Genomic DNA, 26,542 nt, shown 5'->3' on the forward strand with positions numbered 1-26,542 from the left:
AGTGGGGCAAAGACAACTTAGTTGATTTCAACCCTTCTAAAACTCAGTCTTGTCTTATATCTCGCAAAAAGGATTCTTCTGCTCCTATGCTTACCTTTAGTGACACTCCGATTTCTAGGCAAAATGATATATCTCTTTTGGGGATTACCCTGACTTCTAATCTCTCTTGGCACATGCACATTACAAATATTGCTTCCTCTGCATCTAAAAAACTTGGTTTTCTCTTTTGCTCTCGGCGGTACTTTTCTTCGAAACAGCTGCTCACTCTGTATAAATCGCAAATCCGCCCTGCCATGGAATATTGTTCCCACATCTGGGGTGGTGCCCCCAAAACCTCTCTCAGGCTTCTTGATTCCATTCAGAAGAGGGCAGTTAGGTTAATTAATGATTCATCTTTAACAGAATCTCTCCACTTGCTTTCTCATAGACGTACTGTTTCTGCTGCATGCCTCTTCTACAGATACTTCCATGGGCACTGTTCTTCTGATTTGGCTTCTATAATTCCTGCTCTCTCTTTCAAAACAGTCCGAACACGTGCCGCCACCAGCCAACATCCATTTACTGTCCAACTTCAAACCCACAGAACTAACTTTTCATCTTCCTCATTTATTCATTCAACTGCCGTTTTCTGGAACAACCTTCCTTCATACATATTTCCTGAAAATTACAATCTACAGAAGTTCAAGTCCAATGTCAACAAATATCTTCTTTCGTCTTCTCAACCTCCAACCCAAGCACGGTACTAAGTACTATAGGTTCTAATACCTCTCGTGTTTGGGGTTCTCATAAAAAAAAAAAAAAATTAAGGTAAAAGAAAAAGACTAAATATTGTGAAGAAAACAAATTTACGTAATTAAAAAAATAATAACGTATACCTGAATTTGCACATTTACATATGTATGTATATTCGGATAGGTATTTTACTGTAAATTTTATATAGAAAAAAATTTAAAGTAATTTTTAAAAATAAATGTGACTTTTTTTTTTTTGCTACTAAATCCCAAGTTCCTTAACGATATCAGTTTGATTATATCACATTCATCCTGTTTTTCTGCCCATTTTAGTGCTGCTTCTTTTGTTGACATTTTACTATAAGAAACTGAGGGAAACAATAAATTGCAGTTTTGGGCTGATATTATTCTTACCGAATCTGGAGCTAAACTAAACAATATGAAATGAAGAGAATAAAGTATACCATGGAAAATTGGGTTCACAAAAGCGAATGACTAAATTCTATCACTCATGGTTTCCTAATCCAACATTTCACGAGATATACGAAGTAAAAAAAAAAAACAGATAGAAATACTCTTGTAACATAATGAACATTTGTCTCAAATACAGTAGACTCCCAATTTTCCGGGATAGATGGTAAAAAAATATTCTCGGATAATCGATTTCCCGGTTATTTCTTACGTAAGTCAAGTTTCACATAACTCAGGAAAGACTAATAAAATATTGCTACTATATCCCTGATGTGCCAAAATTACAAAAACTACATAATAGCCTTAGAAGAATGAAGAAAAATAGTTATTTGTTATTTGGTTTTTAGGAGCATTAGCAACTAAGGCCATATTGCTCTGGGATATGCGGTGGTCATTTCCTGACCTTTCCGCATCCTCCGTATTTGGTGGTGACGGGCTCGAACCCCGGTCTAATCAAGAAACATGTGTTACGCACTGCTGCTCCTTCCCACCTGGCTACGGAGGCGCCAAAAAAATAGTTATATATTTTTAATTAGTTCAATTAAAAACTTTATCTGGGGACAGTGGTGAAGTAGCCGGAGTGGCACATAAGAAAAGAAAACATAGGTGCCTCCGTAGCCAGGTGGGAAGGAGCAGCAGTGTGTAGCACGCGCTTCTTGATTAGACCGGGGTTCGAGCCCGTCATCACCAAATACGGAGGATGCGGAAAAGTCGGGGAATGACCACCGCAAATCTTGGAGCAATATGGCCTTAGTTGCTAATGCTCCTAAAAACCAAAAAACAAAAAAACAAACAAAAAAAAGAAAACATAAAAGGAAGAAAAAGCGCATGTTATTGAACTGTAAAACTGATATGTATTTCATAGCCATAGCCTTGGTTATTATTATAGTTGACCTTCATTGGTGCCGACTGCTTCTTGTATTGTCTTTCTCCTTTATTGTGTTCATCGTGGCCACTGACAAATTGAATTCTGTGCGATACATGTTATTAATGTTTGGCCATTTTCATACATCCTTATTATTTTAATTTTCTGATCGAATTTGATCGCTTTCCTTTTCTTGATAGATTTATTAGTACCACTGTCACTTATTCTCTTAGTTGGCACAGTGATAACGGTCAAAATGAAAATTTTTTTGTAAAGAACTTCACAGGGTTAAGGCGAAAATTCACTATTATTACTCCACGCGAGCTCACATTTTACTAAAGCACATTTTTGGAGGTCACTGCCATAAAACAATAAAAACAATTTGCACTTTCTGGTTTATTGGTCTTTTCTGTTAGTGGTTTTCTTTTCTGTTTCTGTTAATGGGTAGTAAACTCGACCTTATTGTATTTGCGATAATACCGATAGCTGGAATTCTGCAGGTTTTTTACGTTCACTGAAATCTTCAGTCATATAAAAAAATATATATAAATAACGTAATGCAAGTTCGAAGCTACGTGAAGTCAGGGACTTACTATCGAAAAATGTTCAGAAACCTACATAAAGTATTGCGATAGGTGAAAAACAAAAAAAAACTTACCACGCACTACCGCATGTCCAATTTGATACTTCCCTTTATTTTTTAAGACGTCGATTTTAAATCTAATAGCTTCCCTTTATTTTTTACAGTGTCATGTATGGTTTGGTCACCAACATTACAATGGTTCCTTAGAGATTTAACAGATGCACCATTTTCAAACTTGAATAATGTTGGGCCCAACATTATTCAAACTTGAAATTATTCAAGTTTGCATTTGCCCAACATATTTTCGCGATTTCTAAACAAAAAAAAAAAAAAAAAAAAAAAGTTACTATAAAAAAAAATTCCGACATCCCTGACATGCACACTCTGGGTCCTGAGTTGGATATCGTCATTCTTCTCCTTGGTGATTCCCTTGCACTTCTCTCTCTCTCTCTCTTTTTTTTTTGGCTAGTACAGCATAAGCCTCAGTTCCTTGCACTATTTAGCTAATATTAATAATAATAACGAAAAAAAATTTGTCCTTTTGCAACAGAACACAACAATCGATGCGATGCACTAAAACAAACTAAACATTTGGTCTTTTTTTTTTTTTTTTGAGCAGCGGGTGTGAAGACAGCGGTGGTTGCAAGATAATAGGTACAGTAATCTCCCAATGACGACTTATAATGCCGCTTCTTGTCATTTATTTACTTATGACTTGCAAAACATCTGTTTATACCTATTCTATTTATTACTTGAATTTTATGATTTCTGGGTTTTTTTTTTTTTAAATTTGAATTGTGAAGTGTCCCAGTTAATCCAATCCCAGTAAATCGGGAGTCTGCTGTACTATTAATAAAAAAAAATGTGCCATTCAAATTATTCTGGATAACCGACATTCTACTATATTAATAGTGGCAAGTGTTACAAAAAAAGGAAAGCTTATACAATATCAGCCAAAAACACCCCTTCCCTCCACATCACCTGTCAGACTTCTCAAAGAATTTTTCTAGTTCCTCCTTAAATTTATTCAAACTATCCACTTTCGTGACACCAGATGGAAGTTTGTTCCAATAATCAACTACTTGCTGGCTGAAAGCAAATTTCCACACATTTATTCTACATCCATCCCTTTTCAGTTTAAATTTATTGTAACGCCGCCTTTTCTCTCCGTTATAGCGCGGGCATGCTACTGTAACTTTCACCAATATCCATACAACCTTCAAGCATGCTCAACACTAAAATGAATGTCCAGAGAGTCGGGTTTTAATGTGCTCGTCTACCAGTTTGTATTAGGACATAAACCTCACGTGTTCTTCAATCTTATTCGTGGAATAAAATTGGCAACATCGGAGGGCGCTGTGTTCTCCACCCCGATTCTCTATTGACTTAATAGAGCCTCGAGAGTGGCCGCAAATAAAGGTTCTTTCTTAATTCGGATTCCGTGGTCCGTGTGTAACCAGAGAATGTCATGAGGCAAAGTTAGCAAACAAACATGGTTTATTAAACAGCAACATTACATAACAACATTACATATAAACATACATTAAACATAATATAACCGTATCTAGTATCCAGATAATTGTTAAGTTAGTTTAAGGGATATTTGGTTGGTACATTAAATCTGTGTATCTTCATGTAGTTAGGCAAACAACGATTCCTTTCCTTTAGATGATGACATAGATATTCTCCTATCTTAGTGTTAAATGAGTAGCAAAGGTAATTGCTGGGTAAATAATAGAACACAATATGGTATCATTGGATAATATTACTTTACTGTTACAATCACATCAAACACATCTTGAAGCTTACTTCAATGAGAAGAAAGGTGGGTATAATATGACATACTATCGTATACAATTCTATTGATTAAAATAGGGTGAACTTACCGCACAGTTCCGAGCCACGTCGGAGCGAGGACTTCACTACCTCTGGCATCATCTTATCTCGCTTCTACTCGGGGTAATACCGCTCTCTGCCTCTTTTCTCCTTACTGCTCTCGAATCAACTCGACTGCGACCACTGGACCACGGCAACTGGACAACTTTCTGATCAACGAACTGGACCACTCCCTCGACGACGACTCGACCCTTCTCCTTTGTTCTCAATCTCTATATATAAGTTTGTCCCCTTTCTGCCTTCCCCTCTGAGATGCAGGTGACATCTGGACGGTCAGGCAAAAAGGGTTTTTGCTTGACACTTTTAGGACCTGACTCACCCAGGGACGATATTTATTAAGGGGCTTGCATATTCGTGCAGGGCTGCTTTGGAGAAGTTTATGTGACATTCATCTCTCCCCTTTTTAGTCTCCCCACTACCAAACATTCCGCTGATACGTGATTCAGTCGGCATCAGTAGTATGACTCTTACAGGGGCGACTTTTCTCAGAGTGTCACATCTCACATTCTCTCTTTTGAAAACATGCGTCAGCCCACTGCCTGGGGGAAAGATGACCACTCTCCACTAGCTGGCGGCACATGACGGGGGCGATACTGTTTCACTCGCGCGGCGTCACCTGCACACCACAGGGGGCAGCGACGCAGCCTTCTCCGTTGGGGAGGGAGGAAGCTTTTCTTATACAGGCCGTGGAAAAGTATTAGCGTTACAAAGCTTACTTATTAAGATAAGTCCAAGAGGTAAAATAAAGCTATTTTACATTATTCCCCTCGTGTGTTGTGTTTGAGCTGGAGAAAGAATGCCAACAGAATTTAGCTTGCCCAATCCATTCAACCTTAGACCTTAGACACCTCAATCAGATCTGCTCATGTGTGCCTAGTTTACGACACTGCAATTTGCACAACCGAAGTGTTTTACTGCTAAGAGTACCCTTTTGTTCCCTTCACCAATTTCATTGCCCTTTTCTGCACCTTTTCAAACAGATCAACAAGCTTCCTAAAATGATGCTTCCAGACAGTGCTCAAGATGTAGCCCAAGTGTTGCTTTATACAACAAGATAATCACCTCCTTCTTCCGTTGGCAAATTTCTGTATATCATTGACAAAACTCCATGAGCTGCCCTTGCAGCCTGTCAGCATTCTCAGAAAACTTTTGTCTGACTGCACAATTACCTCCAGGTATTTTTTTTTTCATTTTCAACTACCCTGAGAGTGGTGTCAACAGTCAACAGTATATTAATCTGAAATTACTGCTACCTGTATGCAGTACCTTGCATTTGTCAATGTTAAACTTCAGTTGCCACTTCTCAGCCCATTTGCCTCATTTTTCTAGATATTGTTGCAATAGCATACCCTGATTTCTGTCATTAACTGCCCTGCTAACCTTTGTATTATCTGCAAACTTAGACCTTAAGACTGATTTACCTTCATCAGTGTCATTAATAACAACATTGTGCCCAGCATTGCATCCTTTGGAACTCTATTAATAACAGTTCAAGAAGAGTGGTGCCCGTTGATAACCACCCTTGTCTTCTCCCAATCAACTATTTTATCCATAGCAGTAACTTGCCTCTAATGTCACACTGCTCAAAGTTGTATCGCAGTTTTTTATGTGGAACAGTATCAGAACCATGTCTGAAATCTAAGTTTATGATATCAAAATTACTTTTTGTTACAGAGTTCCTTTCTTTCTACATCATAGTATCCAATCAGGTTGGTAGGACAAAATTCCCCTTAACAAGTCCATGCTGTGACTGCAGTATAACTGCTTCCTGTCTAGATGATCCTGTATTACGCTTTTAACCAGTGATTCCATTATTTTATCTTAAACAGAAGTCAGGATAACAGTTTTGTAATTACTCACTTCACCCTTTGTGAATTGGGGATACATTTGCACATCTCCAGTCCATAGAGACCTCCTCTGAATTCATGGATGCTCTCATAATTATAGCTAAATGTTTGCTTACATCTTTTGTTACCTCTCTCAATTTAATTGGATATACCATCCACCCCAGGTGCCTTAATTATGTTTAGCTTCAATTTTTCCTTCACTTTCTTTTTGATTATCACAGAATCATTTTATATTTCTGTTATTTGATATATTTCTGGCATCCCTTCCCTAAAAAATTCTTCACATGTAAATGTGTATGCAGAATATCTATTCAGTTTGTTGGTAACCTGAGCAGGATCATCAACTGTTATACCATTTATATCTAGTGGACTAATGTGATTCAACACTGGTCCAAAGAATGCAGACTTCAAGAGGTCTGCATTCTTTACCAGAGACTTAATCTTAATCTGCCTTAGTTTTCTTCTGTGCCAGTAATCTCATCAGATTATCTCACATCCATTTAGGTCTTAGCCTTAAACAGTATCTCTTACTTGGTGCAAAAATCCTAGTAGCATCTACCATTACTTCCCTGAATGCTTCCCATTTATAATTTTCTGGTGGTAACATCATCAGTTAGTCCCACAATTGAATTGAATTTAAAAACTGTCTGAGACCATTGCAGTCACCCTTATAAAGTAAAAGTCCTTCCATTTGCCCTCGACAGTAGTTACATCTTTAACTAAATCCCATATCAGTGGGCTGTGATTATTTTCGCCTAGTGGTTTTTATCTTTATATTCTTAATGCCCGAAGACCACTGCTGATAATCAGATCAAGATCATTGCTTTCTTTTGTTTCTTCTCTAGCATGCTGTTGTAGAAAACAGTCACCTAATAAATCCACAAAGGACTTGCTACTGTGAGATTTGCAAGTTTCAGTCAATATCTGGAAAGTTTAAAATTCCCCGTTATAAGACATTCTGATTTATTTGCAAACCCTATTTGTCTGTATGGTTATTCTTTATGCTCCTCATTAGTCATTAGACCTATAACACACTCCTAGTCTTTTTTTTTTTTTTTTTTCTTTTTTAGTGCTTATGTCTGATGGACTGAACATTATACTGGTCACCCATGTCAAGTGGGTGCACTGGCATAGATTTTATGTACTTCTTAATTAAGAGCATAACTCCTTCCTATTTTGTCTTCTCTGTACCCATTGTACTCACTATATTCTGATTCCTCATGTCTGAGTGACATGTCCAGTATCCCAACAATGTCCACATTTGACCGCCTAACTAGTATTTTAAATTTTTCAAATATATTTACTATGCTCATGCATTAATTTACATGCAAGTATATATGCACCTATGTGTGTTTTTTTTTTTTTTTTTTTGTATTATCTGAATCACTTATCTTGATTTATTTTGGAAGTCTTTATTTATTCAGCCTTTCCTGTGATCATGAAAATTTTGATAATTAGTTAAAAAAGCAAAAAAAAAAAAGAAACATTTTGCATCACTAACTATTAGTGTAAGTACAGCCATTTGGTACCAAAAAAAATACCTCCTTCCTTGTCTGTTACCCTTTTCACATAGTTGCTAATCTAGCTGACCTTTGAATTTCTCTGATTTTTCAGCTTTGAATGCCCATAGATAGGTAACTTATTCAAATAATTAATGACTTGCTGGCTAAAAGAAGGTTATCTTTAATGCAGTCTTTCTGTTTTCTCATAATTTAAATTTATAGCCCCTATTTCCAGTATCATTTATAATCATGAAAAGTTCGCCTTCATTCGTTTTACTGTCTACTTTCAGAGCCTTGCAGACATCAATAAGATCATGGTAGCTGGTTACAAAGTTTGTAGATCGCACATTTCAAGTCCCCCCCCCCCTAAAGTGTCAGGGTACCCTTTTGCATTCTCATCAGGTGCATTACCTGTTATGAAAGTCAATGTCTGCTTTCAGGTAGTCTTCATACTTTACACAGTACTCCAAGGACACAGTATTCCAAGTATGGTTTCACCATTGCCTTATACAGAGAAATTATTACCTCCCTACCTTCGCAAGCAAATGTATGATAAATTATCACTTGGGCATCATGGGCTCAAAAACTAGCATCATCCTTTTAGATTTTAACTTATTGGGGGGAGCGGATTATTTCCGCCATATGCCCTTGTCTGAAAATCAGGAGAGTAAATTAATCATTAATTTGGAATACCCATTTAAAAAAAAGGGGGATTATTTCATATTTAAGCTTTTATTTTGTTATATTATTCATATATGGTATCTGAAAAGTAAACATATGATTTGTTGTGTTTGCTATTAAAATATAGAAGTTATATTACATGATAATATCATTCCCAATAAATCTTCCTGTCTTCCTCCCTCCCAACAAAGTTGCATCTCTTCCCCTTTATGGTGGAATGCGTCCCACATTTTTTTTAAATATTTCAAAAATACACTGAACAACAAATTTTGGCTCATATCTTTAAACAGTAAGCAAATTCTAAATGCTTCACATTTAGAATTTGCTGTTAGTAACATCATTAGTTTGTACCATTGCACAGGATTTAAAAACTGCCTCAGCCCACTGTAGTCACCTTTACAAAAGCAATCTCCTTCCCTCTGCCCTTGACAGCAATTACATATGTGAGTAAATCCCTCATCAGTGTACTGTGATCACTTGCCACCTAGTGGTTCTTTTATTCATTTTCATGCATTCAAAATCTACAGATTCTTAATGCATGAGGATTTGCTGCTGATAATCAGATTGAGTATTGTTTTCTGTTGTTGCCTCTAACATGCTGGTGGAGAACACAGCCTTCATTAAGTGTACAAAATTCTTGCTAGTGTGTGACATTCTGATTTACTAGCCTACTCTGTTTGTCTGTATAGTTTTTAATTATACTCATAACAACATACTCCTACTCTCACTTTTGTTTTTCTAGTGCTTATGTCATACAACACAAACAATGCAGTGCAACATTTCACTGGCCACTCTTGTCGACCAGAAGCACTGCTTAGATTTTATGCTTCTTAACGATGAGCATTCTGGCTGGTCTGTCTCTATCTCTTTTTTAGTGGTCTGTTCCAAATAGCAGTCTGTTCTGGTTGTCGTAGCCCTCAGGCGACCTTGGGCAACTCTTCTTGTAATGGTTCTCTTCCGAAACTGCTTCCATAATGCCAAGATGACACTGCATGACACATTAAATCAATGTTCCACCTGCAACTGCCCTGCTTTAAGTTGTCCAATGGCCTTCCATCTTGCAGAATTGCCTAAACGACGATGACTTGTCATCCTGAGTGCTTCTGCCATGCAGCCACCCAGCAATCCATCTTAGAATCATTCCAGTAATCTCAACATGTTTCAGCTTATACAGTAACTGCTCATGAGAGACTGAGTCATATGCCTTACTGAAATCCAAATAAACTATGTTTAAATTGTTCCCTACATTCAGCTTGTGAATAACTGTGTCAAAATATTAGGTTAGTTAAAACTTACTAGTTAGTCACACTTACTAGATTAGTTAAACATGATATTCCCTTAAGAAAACCATGTTGTGTGTTCTTCAGAATGGCATTTCTATCTAAATATCCCTGGATTGCACTCTTAATAATTGCTTCTAAAATTTTCCCTACCACTGAAGTCAGATTAACTGACTTCAGTGGTAGGGAAAATTTTAGAAGCAATTATTAAGATCTATAGTTACCAATATTATTAAGGTCTATAGTTACCAACTTCACTTGTAGAACTGCCTTTATATATTTGCAATATGTTGGCACTTCACAAGTCCAAAGATGCTCTCATAATTAACCTACTTTCAATACTCTCTGGTGGCCTCCCTATTTGTTAATATTAACTTAAGCTTTGGTTAACAAGAATAAGAATAATATTTTGTTTAGATTTTTCTTTATTTATAAGAGAGGCCATGAGAAGAGAAACAATATATTCGAAATGAAAATATGATTTAATTTGCACAATTTTTATCTCTGTAATTCAATTTAATTTGCTCAGTTTTATCTCTGCAATCCAATTTAATTTGCACAGTTTTATCTCTTGCATTTTTATGTAAGCACATACATCTTAACTTTACTTTTGTTACTGGTAATAAAAACTTCATTTTACTTGATGATCATTAGTCCTTCTGGTGTTAGTGTTTCTGTAGTAGCAACATCATCATCCAAAAACCTACCAAAATTCTTCAACAGAATCCATATGTTTCTTCTAAATCGTGTCCTATTCTATCACATTCATTTGCTGGACCATGTTTTTCAGTGATATTCTTACCAGATCCATTAATGCAAAACCCTTCCAAGAAATAATTTCCCAAATAGAAACTAAGACATTCTATTTTGGCTTCAGAGTCTCCCTCCTTAAGAGAATCTAGTACCTTATCAGGCGGGCCGAGACAATAAAGCTGAAGGTGACTCTGTCTCATGTCACTTAACTACTCCTTTATCTAAAGCATTAACTTTCTTTTCAGTGCCACACTGCTCCAGTTTATATTACCGTCATTCATGTAGAAGAATATCAAGAGCTTTACTGAAATCTAAATAACGATGTCTCTATGATAAGTCCATGCTGTGATCCTGTTATTTCTTTAACCACTGATTTGATTACTTTGCCTGCACAGAAGTTGAGCTTAAAGGCCTGTAATTACTTTGTCTTCTGATCCCCATTTATGGATAGGAGAGTCATTTCACTTCTCCAGTTTGTAGAGATGACTCTTGAATCCCAGGATGCCCTCATAATTGCAGTTAAAAGTTTGTTTGCTGCTGCTTTTGATATAATTAGATAGATTCAATTGGCCTCAGGTTATATATAATTATTTAATAGTTATTCTAATTCCAAGGCAGGCCGAGACACTAAAGCTGAAGGTTTTCTTCAGCTTTAGTGTCTCAGCACTGTACATTGATCTGCAGTTATCAAAATGTTTCTTTTGACTGCAAGCCAAGACACTTCTATTTGTCTCAAAATCATATGTAAGTTGGCTAACTACTTTAAAACATTTTGGTTTGGAAAATTTTCAAATCACAAGTGGGTTCAGTTAATTAGAATTATACTAAAATTTGTATTACCCATCACAATATAACAGTTTATTTCTCATGGAATAAAATGAACTTTGTAATCTATATTTAATTGTAATAACTAATATTTTATGTAGAAAAGGATATCCTTTATGGTATGTGCTTTGTATAAACTGAATTTGTACAGGCAACCCCCGTATAACATGGTACTTCTACAACACGGTTTCAGTCTAACTTGATTGATAAAGTGCAGCAATCCTTGCACAACACGGTACTTATATAACACGGTTAGAGAATTGTGGCAACCTTGCATAACACGGTATTTTTGAGCTTTTGTGCAGGGAAAAACTCTGCTATTATGTTGGATATAATTTTTCAACATTTTCATGCTTTTTTGTGAATCTCCGCTTTTGGCTTGCTAATCTTCATGCAAAAAAAAAAATATATATATATATATATATTGGGAAATCCCTGTGTTATTGAATTTGTGCTTGTTGAACTTGTGGAAAAATCTAGATTTCAGAGTTCTATTACTATTGGATAATGCCAAGCCATCCAAACGTTGAAGTAATGTTCCTACCACCTATTACAACTTCTTTAATTCAGCCATTAGATCAAGGCATTATAGCTACCTTTGAAACTCATTATATCAGAAAATCATTACAATGGATTTTGAAAAAAATTGATTCTGAATTGAAGTGATGGAAACATTTTTCACTTGTGGACTGTATCGGAATTATAGCTTTATTGCTCAAAGAACTAAAATTGTCAACATTAAATGCAGGTTGGAAAAATGTATGGCCTGAGTCAGTTCATTCAGGAAATATGGTCGAACTGACAAAAAACTGAATCCGAGTGATTGTAGAACTTGCTAAGTTGGTAAGAGGGGAAGGTTTTGTTGATATGACTATTGAAGCCCTTGTGGGTAGCATAGTTGGTAGAATTGCCATCCCTCCCCACACCAGGTAGAAAAGACCTAAGTTTGAATCCCGTCAATGACGGGAGGAATTTTTATCAGTCTTTTTCACAACGTGGCTGAGTTCAGGTGAGGCGAGGGTAGCATGATTTTTTATTCTGGAAACTCTGGTTTTTTTGTCCAGAAAAATAGAAAATCAACCTCAGAACACATATAATTTGAACACACAGAGCAACATAGCTTTAGTCACCAATGCTCCTAAAAAAAAAAAAAAAAAAAAGATATGATTACTGAAGACATTCAAGAATTACTGGTAGAAAAAGAGGCTGACGAATCAGATTTGGTAAAAATGGCATCGGAGGCAAATCAAGTCAATTCAGGGGATGATAGCATAGATTGAAATTCCAAATTTTACACTAAAAAGTGTATGTTGTTGTTGTTTGTTATTTGGTTTTTAGGAGCATTAGCAACTAAGGCCATATTGCTCCGGAGATATGCGGTGGTCATTCCCTGACCTTTCCGCATCCTCCGTATTTGGTGGGCACGAGCTCGAACCCCAGTCTAATCAAGAAGCGTGTGCTACGCACTGCTGCTCCTGCCCATCTGGCTACCATATAAAGTTAGCCAAGCAATTACAATCCTATTTTTTGAATTCGGATTCTTTGATTGAAAGGATCCCAAAGTTCAGAAGGGAGCTTCAAAAATGCTTAGTTCCATACGATGAAATTACAAAGATCTATCAAGCAAAAGCAAACAAACGCAGATTAATGATTTTTTTAAAGAGAGCAGAAGATACACAAAATCTAGTATTTTTGAACTTGTATTTTTGTTAGTTTTGTTAACGAAATGGTGTATTTTTGTTAGCTCTTGGAACGTAACCCCCCTTTTTGTACTGGTTCTTAGTCCTGTATAACACAGTTTTGCACTACACGAATTTTATAGACTTGTTATGTTGTTATTTGGTTTTTAGGAGCAGTAGCAACTAAGGCCATATTGCTCTGGGGATATGCGGTGGTCATTCCCTGACCTTTCCACATCCTCCGTATTTGGTGGTCACGGGCTCGAACTCCGGTGTAATCAAGAAGCATGTGCTACGAACTGCCACTCCTGCTGCCCACCTAGATTTTATAGGAACCTAACAACCGTGTTATATGAGGATTACCTGTATTAATAAGTTTATACTGTATATCATTGAAACTTAATTTGGTATACAGGGTGTCTCAAAAATATTGGTACAAACGTTTAGGGGAGGTAGATAACATCTAAAGGAATGTGAATCGCATAGGAACCCATAACCGGAAACGTCACCGTAAGTCTATACACGGCGCTGTTCATTAGTTTGCGAGAGGGAAAATTTCTGGTTTACTCATTCAAGCAGTAGTCGCCGCATAAAGAGCATGCATCGATATGCGAACTCTGAGCTGGCAGACATGCACCTCGTGTATGGATTAGCAGAGGGCCATCACGGTGTGCGCCCAACACACCGCGATGGCCCTGCAGCACAACATCGCTTCGCAATAAATGTGTGGGCAGGTATGGTCGGTGACTGCTTAGTCGGCCCATACCTGTTACCATCCCGCATGAACTCCGCTAAATATCGGATCTTTCTTGAACAAGTTCTACCAGGGTTACTTGATGATGTTCCAGCAAATATGAGACGCAACATATAGTTTCAACCTGACAGGGCGCCTGCCCATTATGGAAGGTGTGTTCGTGACCATTTGAACAGAACAGGCGTTTTGGGCGTTGATGGATTGGCCGTGGTTGAGCGTGGGGACCCGTTGCCTGGCCCCCACGCTCACCTGATTTATCGAGCCTTGATTTCTTTCTGTGGGGGCCCTCAAATCTATCATGTATGAATTGCCTGTGGAGACGGAAATGGATCTCGTGGCAAGACTCGTCTGCGCTGCTGCTACTGTCAAAGAAACTCCAGGCGTGTTCGACTGTGTCCGCCAATCCACGCTGCGTCGCTGTGAGGTATGCATCGCGGAACCTTCGAGCATCTGTTGTAACATCATGAAATGCATCCATCTCGTACTCCATTGTTAATATTATGTCAAATAAATGTTTGCCACTAATTACTGTCTTGTGTCATTTCTGCTTCTTGTGCCTCTGCTACTACTTTCCTGTGATGTTTCCGGTTATGGGTTCCTATGCGATTCACATTCCTTTAGATGTTACCTACCTCCCCTAAACGTTTGTACCAATATTTTTGAGACACCCTGTATAGCCATAAAGAAATTGAAATACCTTTTATGTTGGAACTTCCCTCCTTACTGCTTTGGTATGGTTAAGATGAAATTAAATAAGAAAGAATGTAAGTGTTAAGAACTTATTAAAGTGAAATCCCATAGAAGAAAGTACACCATTATATAATGTTTGTCATGGAGAATTGCTCAGTGTTTAAAAGCTAAACTAAGAGTCTAATGACAAACTTCTGTAAAATTGTCATCAATTGTTTTATTTTTTCTTTTATTAGTCAGTGCTTAGCATATAGTTGGCATTATATGAATATTTGCTAACAAGCATGGTAAAAACTAATCTTTTTATCTTGCCATGTGACTTTTTTTTATATTTTTTTTTAAATGAAAACCCTAAACACGAGAGGTATTAGAACCTATTGTACTTAGTACCGTGCATGAGTTGAAGATTGAGAAGATGAAATAAGATATTTGTTGACCTTAGACTTGAACTTCTGCAGATTCTAATTTTCAGGAAATGCATATGAAGGAAGGTTGTTCCAGAAAACGGCAGGTGAATGAATAAATGAGGAAGAAGAAAAGTTGGTTCTGTGAGTTTGAAGTTGGACAGTAAAAGGATGTTGACTGGTTGCGGCACATGTTCGGACTGCTTTGGAAGAGAGAGAGAGAGGGAATGATAGAAGCCAGTTCAGAAGAACAGTGCTTGTGGAAGTATCTATAGAAAAGGCATGCAACAGAAACAGAACATCTATGTGACAGAGTGGAGAGACTCTGTTAGAAATGAGTCATTAATTAACTCTAGGAGCCTGAGAGAGGTTTTGGGGACACTGCCCCAAATGTGGGAACTATATTCCATGGTAGGGCAGATTTGCAATTTGTACAGAGTGAACAGCTGTTTGGAAGAAAAGTAACATTGAGAGCAAAAGAGAAAACCCAGTTTTTTAGATGCAGAGAAAGTAATATTTGTAATGTGCTTGTACCAAAGAGAGATTAGAAGGCAGAGTAATCCTCAAAAGAGGTATACGATCTTGCCTAGAAATAAGTGTCATTGAAGATAAGCATAGGAACAGAAGAATCCTTTTTGTGAGATATAAGACAAGACTGAGTTTTAGAAGGAGTGAAATCAAATAAGTTATCATTGCATCACTGGAGAATTACTTGGAGATCGGCATTTAAGGAATTGGTAGTGGATATTTGAGAAGTTGGAGCTGTTTGTGCAGGGCACGGTTTCTCAAACTGAAAGGTAGAATGCAATGTGCTATCTTCAGCAAAACTGTGGATAGGATTTCTGTTGGTCTCTGTGGATAGGATTTCTGGTCAGTGGAAGAAGGTCATTAATATACAATAGGAAAAGAGTTGGAGAAAGAACTGGAACTTGGGGAACACCAGCATTAGTGGAGAAGTTAGAAGACAGAGCGCCATCTAACATCACACGCAGTGAGCAGACAGAGAGAAAAACTGGGTACCCAATTACAAAACAAAAAACAGTTGGCAAACAAACCATAAAATGGAAGCTTATTTAGAAGACTTTATGCCAAACACAATCAAAAGCCCTTTGAAATGTCAAGAGCAACTGCTTAGGTTTCACCAAACTTTTCCACTGAATTTGTCCCTAGATGGGTAACTTAAGCTAGAATATCACCAGTGGATTGACACTGATGGAATCCGTACTGGCTATCGTTGATCAAATGGAAGGTTTCTAGATAATTGTTGGCAGTTAATTGATTTCTTCATTACTTTAGAAAGTGAAGAAGTAAGTGCAATGGGATAATAATCGAATGGGAGGGATTTGTCATCCTTTTTAGGAACTGGCTGGATATGAGCAAATTTCCAAGCAGAACAAAAACACCTCTGGAGTAAGAAAGTGAAAAAAGGCGAACAGAACAGGAGTAAGTTCAGTAGCACAGGTTTTAAGAATTAGTGATGAAATACTATTAGAACTTGGAGCTTTCTTAACATCAAGATTGATCAAAATCTTTCTGACATCCTTATGATGGAAGACCACAGGAGGCATTGAATGGGGTGTACTGGGAATGGTGGGAGGTGGTTTACCAAGGTCATCAATACATGAGTTGGAAGAAAAATAGGATGCTAGCAGGTCAGCTTTATCTTTGGCTGAAGTAGCAATAGAACCTTCTGGTTTTGACAGAGGTGGAAACCGATGGGCAAAAGTTGCAACCAATAGCTTTGGAAAGAGACCAGAATGCTTACCTACCATTTGGACAAGAAGCAAGTTTTCTACTCTTATCCTGTTCAAAATCTAGTTTGGACTGATTAATAACTGCTTTACAATTGTTGCAAGCTTTGGTGTAGGCAGAAAATGAACATGGAGATTTGGAAACAAGCCCAATGCGGTATTCAGAATTCTTCTCTTTAATGTTCTTAGTACATTTATTCGAAAACCAAGGGTTGGATAAAGGACGAGATTATAAGGTGGAGTGTGGAATAAAGGATTCCATCCCTACAAGAATAATTTCACTGACAAGATCTGAGTAAACATTGACATCAGAAGATTTGAAACAGTAGTCTGACCAAGGAAAAGAAAAAAGAAATCTTGCAGATCATCCCATTTAGCATTCTTGTAATGCTAAACACAAGGTTGAGAATGGCCAGGAGAGAAAGGCTCAATTGATGAAGAGACCATTGTGTTGTGATCTGAGATGCCTAGAGGACCACTCACCTCGACTATGTACTTAGAAGGGTTGTTTGTAAAAAAAAAAAGGATCAAGCGTGTTGGCTGTGTGGTTAGGACTGTCTGGTATAATGGTAGGTAAATGAACAATATGTGCAAGTCATTAGTAATTGCAAAAGCCTCGACATCTCAACCAGCTGGGTTCATGCAGCTAGAAAACAGAAGCCAGCTGGACTTGTGAACGTTAACAGCATCAAGGAAGATTAATTCACTGTTAGGAAAGTTGGATTGGAGAAAGTCAAGTTTCAAAGAGGGAAAGTCAAAATGTTCCAAGTGATCAGTGGGATTGGGAGAATGATAAAGGCAACAGATAAATTTGACAGAATGTGGTAGAGAGATTTTAAGCCAGAGAAGATCGAAAAGAGGAGATTCCAAATTACTAAGTCTCTGACAGGGAATATCAGAATGGACCCCCCGCACAGATACCAACTTTGAAACAAAAGGAATCATATAGCAAATAATTCAGGCAAGTGAGATGAGTAGTGGTTGAGTCAACCAGTAACTGGGATTCTGTCAGAAAAAGTACACTGGGTTTGGCAGACTGTTAGTGGAAATGGACATCATTGAGATTAGAACTGAGAACACGTATATTTATGAAATGAAAGTTAAAACTGGATAAATTAAGATAAAGGCAACATCCGAATCTTTAAGCATTAATTTAAGTTTTTTTCCCCCATAAACATTCTTTTTAATTATGTTACTACAGTATGTGTTGCTGTGTCATTACATCATTGCAAATAATATTGTAATAAAAATCTTGCTGTTGTACACATGTGATACAGTTTCAACTCAACTTCATTATAGGATACTCGCTTAGACAGGATATTTATAGGGTTAATGTCTCATAGATTTAAGGCCTTTATGATAGTTACCAAATGTTTCTGTTGTTTATCATACGGACATACGTCTAGCTCTTGCAAAAATGAAGTACCGACTTGCAGACACTGTGCTCGTTCGGGGCACTTATTTTCGGAGTATCCCAACAAAAGTGACCCTGAAGTATGCGCCAATTGTAAACGAAAGAAGACAGCTGATCACTCTGTTAAAGATGTCTTGTGTCCAGAATACCAGAGAGCTATGGAAACAGTAAGACAAAGAACTATTCCCATCCAGTCCTAATGATCATAATGGTGATGAGGCTGAAGAATCTATACTCCTGACCGTCAAATTAAAAATCAGTCAATTAAATGCCCATAGATCTAGTCAATTAAATGCCCATAGACAGTAACAGATGAAATTCAAAGACTTGCAGATATCCTTTCTCCATACATTGTTTGTTTACAGGAACTGTATGACTATTATGGTAAAATTTCAGGCTATCCTTTATTCCCCAGAATAATAAAATTCCCTCATGAAGATCCAAAAATAGCTATTATTGTATTCAATATAAATTTAGACATTCTCGCCGTCACTTCTCTCTGCTCACAGCCTGCTACCTGTATACAAGCTACTAATAAAATTATGTCCTTCTACTTGATTTATTTATACTGTCTGCCATCTTCAGATATTAATCCATTTCTGGAGTACCTAGAAACTGCTCTTCTTAAACTTTTACCAGAACCTGTTATTATCCTAATGGATGCAAATTCCAAATCTTCACTGTGGCATAGCACAACTACCGATCACAGAGGGCGGTTATTAGAAGATTTAATTTTTGCTCATCAATTGCATGTTCTTAATCTCCCAAATAAGCCTTCTACCTTTTGTTGTAGCACCCTGGGGCAGTTTAACATCGACGTCATTCTGGCAACAAGCAATATCTCTTCACTAATTTCTGAGTGGGATGTACATACAGATTTGACAGTTTCCAATCATCGACTTATATCTTTTGACCTATGTTCCGGCGCCTCCATAGCCAGGTGGGCAGGAGCAGCAGTGCATAGCACATGCTTCTTGATTAGACCCGGGTTTGAGCCTGTGACCACCAAATACAGAGGGTGCGGAAAGGTCGGAATAACCACCACATATCCCCAGAGCAATATGGCCTTAGTTGCTAATGCTCCTAAAAACCAAATAACAAACACAAACAAACAAACAAACCTATGTTCTTCTAAAACTACTACAGCTCCACCTAATAATCTGATCAGATTTTCCCTACGAAATATAATTTGGGAAAACTTTGACAAATCAATCTTTAAAGATCTTCCGTCTGATTCTACAGACTCTGTGGACCATCTTGACGCTAATCAATTGGCAAATTTTGTTAAAAACACTATCTTTACAGCTATCACAAAATCTACTAAATGTAAAGCTTTCCATACAAAATGTACCCCATGGTGGAAAATGAGCTAATAATTCAATGTTGCAAGGTTCATCACGCTAGGTGCCTTTATCAAAGAGCAAAACGAAATAGATAGCCTTTACTTGAGGTCAATAGGTTACATTTAAACTATAAAAACGAGAAGGGGATATATATATACTAAAAAAATATATAATAGTAAGGTCAAATCTTGGCAGAATTTTGTACATACAACTGGAAACCAAGATCCATGGGGTCTTATATATAAAATTAGCAGAAATAAATTAACTCCTGGTGATATCTTTAATACAATAATCTCAGATAATACTGAAACTCTGAACTGGATGCAAACTGCTACTCAAATACTTTGAGAGGCTTTTTCCCAATGATGATAGAACTCTTGATTCTGCCTACTGCCTACACTCTGGAGTTAGGAAAGAAAATGAGCAATATGATTCTCCCATTTCTACTCCTTTATTTACTATGGAAGAGCTTAAAAATGCAGTTTCTTAAATGAATAATAAAAAATGCCCAAGAACTGATCTACTGGAATCCATTTTCATAAAAAGATTCTTCTCTATTAGACCAAGCCATCTTTTGAAAATCTTCAACAAGTGTCTTGTAGCTGGGAATTTCCTTGTTATTTGGAAGTCTGCTCTCATTACAATAATCCCAAAACTAGGCAAACTACCAAGTGATCCTAAATCATACAGGCCTATCGCTTTATTATCCCACTTAGGCAAGTTACTAGAAAAGCTCATGGCATACAGATGTAATCAACTTCTTTTGGATAGTAATCTATCTTCCTCTCTTCAGTATGGATTTAAGCCTGGTTGTAGTTATGAAGATGCGCTTTTTGAATTGAAAAAGTTAATTGATAGCTCTACTTACAAATATGCACTGGCAGTTTTTATTGATTTTGAAGGCACCTTCGACACTGTTTGGTGGGAGAGTGTCTTACGGCGCCTTAGAATCGCTCGTTGTTCTAGACATCTTCCTTTCGTTCAAAAGTTACTTTGCTGAACGTACTGTCTACATCCAGACCAAACATCAGTCGGTATCCAAAGCCGTTTCTCGAGGGTGTCCCCAGGGTTCCATTCTTGGCCCTCTTGTGTGGAACTTTGTTCTTGATGATTGGCTGTCTTCTCCCTCCAACACGGCCGTTGTGCAGATGATTGCCTTTGCCGACGATCTCTCCATCTTAGTACATGGTAACTACAGGTCCCAATTGGAAAACAGGCTAACTCTGTACTCGATAACTTGCTGGATTGGACTCTGAAAAATAAATTAAGAGTGCCACCATCTAAAACCAAGATGATGATATGTCACAGAAAACTAGACCATAATAGACCTCCGATTGTCAAGTTTAATGGAGTATCTCTGCCACTTGTTACCACTTATAAGCATCTTGGTATTATTTTTGATGAAAACTTGTCGTTCTTACCACACATCCAGAATCTTTCTGAAAAAGTGAAAACTTTTGCGGCCATGTTATTCAAGATCTCTCGGCAGGACTGGGGTTTAAAAAAGGGAACCCTCAGAATTCTATACTACAGTGTTTATTCCAATCGTTACATATGCAGCCAGCATATGGTTTAACAGAACCAAACTTATTAGAGTTCAAACCAAACTAGACAGTGTCCAATGGACCTTTTTGCTAGCTCTCCTAAGAACTTGTAGAACAGTTTCAACTGCATCTTTGCAAGCCATCTCAGGTTTGTTACCTCTGGATTTGCATCTTACGTACAAAAGATTTGTTTACTATATTTGTAAAGGACACCCTCTAACTTTTTCTGATTTGACCTATGATCCCACTGCCTATCCAAAGAATGAAAAAGCGAAATGTTGGACTGAGCTTCATAAAAGATGGCAAGTGAGATGAAATTCCTTGACCAAAGGAGCAGTGACCAGATGTTTTATACCTGATGTTAAATTCACTACCTCAAAAATAATCAGTTTTGGTTCTACCCAAGCCTTGTTACATCATACATTCTAACTGGTCACAGTTCTTTGAATGCCTGTCTTCTTCAATTCAATCTATCTACGACAGATACCTGTTTCTGCTGTGCCTCTGAAGACTGGAGTCATGTTCTTCTGCCCAGTTTACCAAGATTTAAGACAAACATTATCTAGTACAGTGCATAATTTCTCTCCTGGAAGTGAAAGATATCTTATTGAAAATCAAAATGCCTTCTCAGCTCTACAGGAATTTGCCACACAGGTTTTCAACAGATGCAGGATTCTTTGTGGTATTCACCACCGTACGTGATTATAGGAGACTGCTGCACCCACAAGACTTGCACTTATTTCTATGGGTGCTTAAAATATTAAATTTAGTTTAGTACATGTATAGTTGGGCCTGCCTCTTCGTGGCATGGACAAGTACTGGGAAGCACCCTTCCTGGTGTTTGCTGCTTCCTGGTAGCAAAGTGGCCAGAAACAGCTAAACAACACACACATACACACTACGCAAACATAACATTACACTCATTTCCGGCAATTGTATAGTCTTGTATATCATCACAAAGAACCACGGCGGAGATAAACTGATGTTTAGGGGCTGCCTTGCATAAGACACAACACATGTCCACATAGGATACTCGCTTGGTATGCTAGCTGATATGCATTTGGTATTACACTGTACATTGAATACATGTATGGAAAATAGTTGAATTGTGGCACACATTTTGTAGAATGTATGAACCTTGTTTGTGATGTGTTGTGTCTTATGCAAGGCAGCCCCTAAACATCAGTTTATCTCCGCCGTGGTTCTTTGTGATGATATACAAGACTATACAATTGCCGGAAATGAGTGTAGTGTTATGTTTGCGTAGTTGTTGATAATAATTTCACTTAATAATGCATTTATTTACAATAATTGTTTGAAATGACCAATTTCTGCCAAGAAATTCATGGAAATTTTTCCCTCCAGACTAAATGTAGTACATAGGAAGTAGTACTCTGTATATTGCACAGCTTACGTGTTCTCTGAGCAGTACAGACAAGCTGCTAGGACAGTTCATGAAATTGTGTCAATGATATACTGGAATTTTGCCAGCAGGGACAAGGCAATAATTATTTTGTTGTATAAGGTAGTGGTTAGGGTACATCTTGCACAGTTCTTCATGCAGGTCTGGAAGTCTCACTTTTGGAAAAGATATGGATCTGTTGTAACAGGTGCAAAGAAGAGCAACAAAAAAGATTTGTCAGAGACACAAAAGGGTACTCTTACCAAGAAAAGTTTCAGTTCTGCAGTACAAATTGCATCACCTGTAAACTGCAGAAAAACCTGATTGAAGCATTTAAGGCTTTAAAAGTGGATTGAATAAACTAAAGGTTTATGTCATCCTCACTCTTTCAGAGACAACAACTCGTAAGGGGACATAAATTAAATTGAAAAAGGATATCAATGTGTGAAAATTTGCTTTCATCCAGAGTGTAATTGGCTTTTGGAACAAACTTCCATCTGGTGTTGTGGAAATGGATAGTTTGAATAAATTTAAGGCAGATTATCAAATTGTTAGAGGGAATGTACAGATGAAGTAGGTTTTTTTTTTTTTTTTTTACCTGATGCTGTATAAGTTGTTCCTTGCGTTATTTGCCACTACTAATACTTAAACGAACAGGGATTTTGTTTGTGTGTGTGTTTTTTTTTTTTTTTTAATACTAAATTTTTTTTTTTTTTTAATTCATGTTGATTATGTATATTTTATGTTATTTACTGTATTCCAGTGTAATAATTTCTGCTTTGCATTTGTTTCTCTGATACAGGAAGCCACATTGTGAAATTTCAATATGGTTTTTCTTAAGAACTATGTTTTGATTTAATGTAACAAAAACTGAGCTTTTACATTCAAGTAGAAAATCTTTGAATTTTAATGATTTGTGAATTAGAACAATTGCTAAATGAATTGAATTTTGTTGATGACTATATATGAAGGACATTCAAAAAGTGGGTATTTTAGCCTACTTCTAGCAAATATGATTCAGCAGTATTTTTTTCAGCAGGTAGTACAAGTACATTTTCTTGTAAGCTGTACCAAATCTCAGTTTAACGGGTCCATTTTTATTTATTTATTTTTTTTTTTTTGCAGGCGATTTTGTGAACTGAGGAGTAGAAAAGTTTCAAAACTATGAAAAAAAGAACTGTGGGTGGTGAAAAAAAACCTGTCTTTGAAAGGAATGTCCCCACAGGAGGTTCATGCTGATATAGTGCAGACATATTCTACAGTTGTGAAGTGGCACAGAGAATTTTGTTGTGGTAGGGAATCGTGCAATGATGGAGATCATTCTGGATGATCCTCCCCATTCACCACTGAGGAACACGTCAACTGCATACATGACCTAGTGAAGCAAGACAGACGAATGAGTTAGATATATAGCTGAGTCTGTAGGCATTTCAGTTGGCAGTGTTGATTCAATCCTGACAAAGTCTTGAAGATGAAAGCCACTGCTCGATGGGGCCCATGAATATTGACAGATGAGCAAAAGGCATGCTGCAAACAAACTGGCTTCACCAACTTCAACTTTCTTCACGAGGATTCATGAAATTTCTGGTCCTATGCAAAAACAAAGTCTAATGCGGAATCATCCATAATTTCTGCCTCCCAAGAAGTCCCATATTACTCTGTCAGTTGCAAGGTAATGGTATCAGTTTTTTTGGATGCAGAAGGCATCATGATTGCCTGGAATAGGGTACCACTGTCACTAGTGCACACTATGACAACCTCATAAGGCACCTTTGTGAAGCCAAAGGAAAAGTGGTGTGGAAACTGCGAAAAGGTGCAATCTGTATGGCAATGACTGCCATACAGATTGCAAGATTTCATTTGTTTCAGCACCTACCATATTATTCAGATCTTGCCCCTAGTGATTTTTATTTGTTTTTCAAGCTGAAAGATAGCATCCACGGGAAGAGAAATGCCTCTGATTTTGAGATGGTTGCAGCTGTGGGTGCATAGTAGGAGGAACAAGATAAAGATTTTTACCAGTGGGACCAAGGTACTAGAGCATTGGCGGGAGAATTATTTTGCTCTGGCTGGGGACTTTGTCGAAAATTAAACAGAGAATCATAATGGTATGGCTTTCCTGTATGTGTCAGAATATGGACTTTTTGAACTACCCTCATACCACTGCCTAAACTGACAGTGATGATGCGGTGATTCAGCTGAAGATACTCTTGCTGAAAGCAGCCTTGTTACAGATAGTATTTTTGTATATGAAAAATATCTACTAAGCAACAAGGCGTACTGGTTCCTTTCTTATTAGCAATCTTGTTAATCCCCCCCCCCCACACACACACTTACGAAATTGCACATTTTAGGCCTCGCCAGGTGCTGCTTAGTATTTTGCAGCGGTACATTTTAGGAAATTAATAAATAAAAAACAAAAATATTATTGAATATCAATGGCAACGAATGTAGTAAGGAGTGAGAGCATTTAAATAACAGTTGATAGGAATAACCCTTAGGCAGGAATTTGTCAGGGTTGTATTTTGCATTGGGTGGATTGTCTTTATATTTGTTCTGATTTCTTTTAAACCTTTAATCAAGAACATATTATCAGTTGGATAGGAGGTCACTTGATTATATCCGAGAGGAAATTGGACTTTTTTTTTTTTTTTTTTTCCTTTTGAAATATTGAAAATGAATATTAGGTTGGATATTTCTGTAGTTATTTATTGCTGCAGAAGATTAATCAGTGATTACTTTTTGATTTTATAGTCAAATGTTATATGTTGATTGCATTAATTTGCATAAAATATTTTGTGCAGTGCAACGCATTTCCATTAACTTGATAAAATTCAAGTTAAATTTTTATAAATTATATTTTAATAAAAGATATATGTTTTTCAGGATCTGCAAAGTGATGAAGCTGTAGAACATTTAAGGCAGGAACTTGAATCCCTTCAAGCAGAGAACCTTACTCTTAAGGAAAGATTGTTACAGATGGGTGTACCTCTGGAAATGGCTGCACTTTCAGATAGTGAGAAAGAGCAACTTCTTCTCAACAGATCGCTGGCAAGTTTGGATGGAGATGTTAAAGGACAGGTAAGGTGCTATGTTATGCTCTGAAATAGCTAAAGTTCATGAGTACAGTGCACTTCACTTTCATTTTATAACTAATATTTGCCATCCACATTCTGAGTGCTATTCAAAATGAGTTGTCCATCCAGCATGTCCTTCAGTACTTACTATAATAGTTTCTATAAATTTAAATAGATTGGTCCCTTCGTGCATACTGTTATGAAGTATTACCAGCAGTTTTATATAAACTCTCTCTCTACTTGTTATTAGGCATGGAATTTTCAGAATTTTCCTTTAATAACCATTGATTATTATTCCATAACACAGAGTCCATGTTATTATGGACTTGTGTTATGGAATATGAAATTAGCCTAGTATTTAACTGTTAAGGCTAATTTTATTGCAGTTAGCATTATTTTGTCTTATTTTATTTTTGGTCAGAGGAATAATATAAGGAGTAAATTATATGCTATATATATATATATATATATAGCATATATATACAGGGTGTTTCAGTTAAACGTTTCAGAACTTCTAAGAGGGGTAGGGTACATCCTGACAACTCGAAATCATATAGCAATGTGGGGTCGGAAATGCTTTCCTGAAGCGGTGTTGTACACAGAAGCACCATAAAGAAAAGAGACTGTAAGTGAGAAATCGTTTTAATAATACATGAAAAGAAGCAAAAGGTACATGGATTAAAGTAAGTGTTCGAAGTTTCTTCCATGGGCTACAATGCACGCCTAACATCTCTGACGCATGGACATCCAAAAATTCTGGAATACTCCAGGCGAATTTAGAATTTCTTCGGCAGCTACTGCGATTCTTGCAACCAGCTCCTCAGCATTGTCAACAGGGGTGTCATAAACTAGCGATTTCATATGACCCCAGAAATAAAAATCAAGACATGATAGGTCGGGTGACCGAGCAGGCCAACGCACGGGACCACCACGTCCGATCCACTGTTGACCAAATGTGACATCCAGGTAGTTACGAACATCTCCGCTATAATGGGCAGGGACTCCATCGTGTTGGAACCACATTGTCTGTTGCGTCGATGCAGAAATCTG

General features: G+C 37.2%; 1 protein-coding gene across 2 annotated transcripts in view; it reads left to right on the forward strand.

Moving 5' to 3' along the window:
- Nucleotides 1–26,542, forward strand: part of LOC150088728 (cytospin-A-like) — a 382,988-nt gene that overhangs the window by 159,502 nt on the left and 196,944 nt on the right. For both annotated transcript variants that reach the window (XM_090370880.1, XM_090370881.1), the window contains exon 3: nt 25,302–25,496. In XM_090370880.1, coding sequence (XP_090227006.1) covers nt 25,302–25,496 — 195 coding nt within the window. The remainder of the gene's footprint in view (nt 1–25,301; nt 25,497–26,542) is intronic.

This window comes from Mastigoproctus giganteus, chromosome 3 (genome assembly GCF_048544385.1).
Source record: "Mastigoproctus giganteus isolate SK-2022 chromosome 3, ASM4854438v1, whole genome shotgun sequence".
Classification (NCBI taxonomy): domain Eukaryota; kingdom Metazoa; phylum Arthropoda; class Arachnida; order Uropygi; family Thelyphonidae; genus Mastigoproctus; species Mastigoproctus giganteus.